Genomic DNA, 2,922 nt, shown 5'->3' with positions numbered 1-2,922 from the left:
TGCAATGGCCCAATCATAGCTCACTGCAGCCTCGGCCTCCCACCTCCGCTCCCTGAGCACCTGGGACTACATACAGGCCAGCACCGTCATGCCGGGCTCCCACCTAGAAATGTTCTGATAATAGAAAGTGAAAAGGAAAAGTTAGGCCAAAAAAAAAAAAAAAAAAAAAAAAAAAAAAAAAAAAAAAATATATATATATATATATATATATGCACAAGAATCACTTGGGGAGTAAAAAAAAAAAAAAGACGATATGAGCCTGGAGAAGAGCAGAATAATGAGGACAAGGGAGGAGAGGACAAGGGAGCCTCTCACTTTGCTAAGCCCGCTTTGTCTTTTGCTAACCTTACAGGCGCAATTCAATGCTGATCGTCAACCTGCTGGCTGTCACCGGCGGCTGCCTTATGGGCCTGTGTAAAGTAGCTGAGTCGGTGGAAATGCTGATCCTGGGCCGCTTGGTTATCGGCCTCTTCTGCGGACTGTGCACAGGTTTTGTGCCCATGTACATTGGAGAGATCTCGCCCACTGCCCTGCGGGGTGCCTTTGGCACTCTCAACCAGCTGGGCATCGTTGTCGGAATTCTGGTGGCCCAGGTACTGTAGAAGTTCTCATACCTGATGAGTGTTCGTTTCATGGGTCATTAAAAAAGTTAACACAGTTAAAGCACTGAAGAATGTCTGGCACATGTTCGATTATATATGGAAGTTTTAGATATTGTTACTGTAGCTCATAGATGGTAGGAAGCAGGCTGAGGAAAGGAAAAGAAACACGATTTTTTCCCATGGTAAAAGAATGTATGGTTTTCTGAGCTTTTTGTTTTTTTAATGAACTTGTAGCCTACAAAGTATGGGATTTATGGCATTGTCTTGTGTGGTTTCTAGATCTTTGGTCTGGAATTCATCCTTGGGTCTGAAGCGCTGTGGCCAGTGCTACTGGGCTTTACCATCCTTCCTGCTATCCTACAAAGTGCAGCCCTTCCATTTTGCCCTGAAAGTCCCAGATTTTTGCTCATTAACAGAAAAGAAGAGGAGAATGCTAAGCAGAGTGAGTATCCTTTGCGCCTTACTATATGCATTATATGGTTCTGGTTTGTTTTAGGGATGAGGGTACTGGACCTATTTTCTGTTGTACCCTTTCCCTGACCCTCAGAATCCAAGTGAAGAGGGTCCTGATTACTCTTCAGTAAAATTTTCAGCCCCTAAAGAATGAGATGAGAAGGCAGGTTTAGGAATGGATGCTATCAGGCCAGGAGCGGTGGCTCACGCCTGTAATCCCAGCACTTTGGGAGGTCGAGCAGGCAGATCACCTGAAGTCGGGAGTTCGAGACCAGGCTGATCAACAGGAGAAACCCCATCTTTACCAAAAATACAAAATTAGTCAGGCATGATGTCGCATGCCTGTAATCCCAGGTACTAGGAAGACTGAGGCAGGAGAATCTCTTGAACCCGGGAGATAGGGGTTGCGGTTAGCTAAGATTCCACCATTGCACTCCAGCCTGGGCAACAAGAGTGAAACTCTGTCTCAAAAAAACAAAAACAAAAACAAAAAAAAACTGGGCTCGGTGGCGCGTGCCTGTAGTCCCAGCTACTCGGGAGGCTGAGGTGGGAGGATCGATTGAGCCCAGGAGTTCTGGGCTGTAGTGCAATATGCCGATTAGGTGTCCACACTAAGTTCGGCATCAATATGGTGACCTCCTGGGAGTGGGGGACCACTACGTTGCCTAAGGAGGGGTGAACTGGCCCAGGTCAGAAATGGATCAGGTCAAAACTCCCGTGCAGATCAGTAGTGGAATCACACCTGTGAATAGCCACTGCACTCCAGCCTGGGCAACATAGTGAGACCCCGTCTAAAAAGAAAAGGAATGGATGCTATTGATCACCTCATCTCCTGCGGCCCTTTCCTCGCTGCCTTACGGGAAGAATGCATTTGGGACATTATATTGTCTTTATCCTTTCCTCTTTATTCTTTTTACCAGTCCTCCAGCGGTTGTGGGGCACCCAGGATGTATCCCAAGACATCCAGGAGATGAAGGATGAGAGTGCAAGGATGTCACAGGAAAAGCAAGTGACCGTGCTGGAGCTCTTTAGAGTATCCAGCTACCGACAGCCCATCATCATTTCCATCGTGCTCCAGCTCTCCCAGCAGCTCTCTGGAATCAACGCTGTGAGTATGATACCTTAGGGTCAAAGGTGTCTTACAGTATTTCACTTAAAATGCTGGGCATGGTGGCGATGTGCATGTGGTCCCAGCTACTCAGGAGGCTGAGATAAGAGGACCTGAGCTCAGGAATTTGAGCCTGCAGTGAGCTATAATTATGCCACTGCACTCCAGCCTGGGAGACAGAGTGAGACTCTGTCTCTGAAATTTAATAAAAGGGGGAAAAAAAGAGCCTGGAAGGACACTGGCAACTTCAAACTAAACTGACTTTACCAGTCTATTTGTTTTTATAATTAGAATCGGGAGCGTGATAGTTTAAAGAGGGTGGCAGAACGGAAGCTAGCATTTGGCAGGTAGCCCTTGTATTCCATGCAAATATCAGCTTCCTGCATTTGAGTGTGGATTGTGGGAAGAGAGTGATCCTTTGCCTAGTCAATTGTGGATACAATATGAATATGAAGACCACCCTTGTCCCACCTTTTTAAATACTGATTCATGCCCTGAGAGTTCTCCTTTACTCTTTGATCAATGGGATTAAATCATGTTGTAACAAAGCATTTTGCAAAACACATTTGATGTTCAGAATAAGTTAATTCTTGGTCTTTTATCCTACCTAACACACCAAGATATTTGTATTCGAAGTAGCAGTGCTTCTTCTTGTGAGGGGTTAGAGGCTGTTTATCAGAATGTACGAGGAGCCAACGCCTGTAGTCCCAGCTACTACTGGGGAGGCTGAGGTAGGAATCTCTTTTTTTTTTTTTTTTT

General features: G+C 45.7%; 1 protein-coding gene across 1 annotated transcript in view; it reads left to right on the top strand.

Moving 5' to 3' along the window:
- The window catches only part of LOC108291841 (solute carrier family 2, facilitated glucose transporter member 3), a 20,273-nt gene that overhangs the window by 4,318 nt on the left and 13,033 nt on the right, over nt 1-2,922 (top strand). Inside the window, exons 4-6 of the mRNA XM_017512303.1 lie at nt 353-593; nt 882-1,044; nt 1,976-2,163. Coding sequence (XP_017367792.1) covers nt 353-593; nt 882-1,044; nt 1,976-2,163 — 592 coding nt within the window. The remainder of the gene's footprint in view (nt 1-352; nt 594-881; nt 1,045-1,975; nt 2,164-2,922) is intronic.

This window comes from Cebus imitator, unplaced genomic scaffold, assembly GCF_001604975.1.
Source record: "Cebus imitator isolate Cc_AM_T3 unplaced genomic scaffold, Cebus_imitator-1.0 Scaffold469, whole genome shotgun sequence".
Taxonomy (NCBI): Eukaryota; Metazoa; Chordata; class Mammalia; order Primates; family Cebidae; genus Cebus; species Cebus imitator.
Note: the sequence above shows the minus strand (reverse complement) of the source record. Positions and strands in the feature narration are given on the sequence as shown.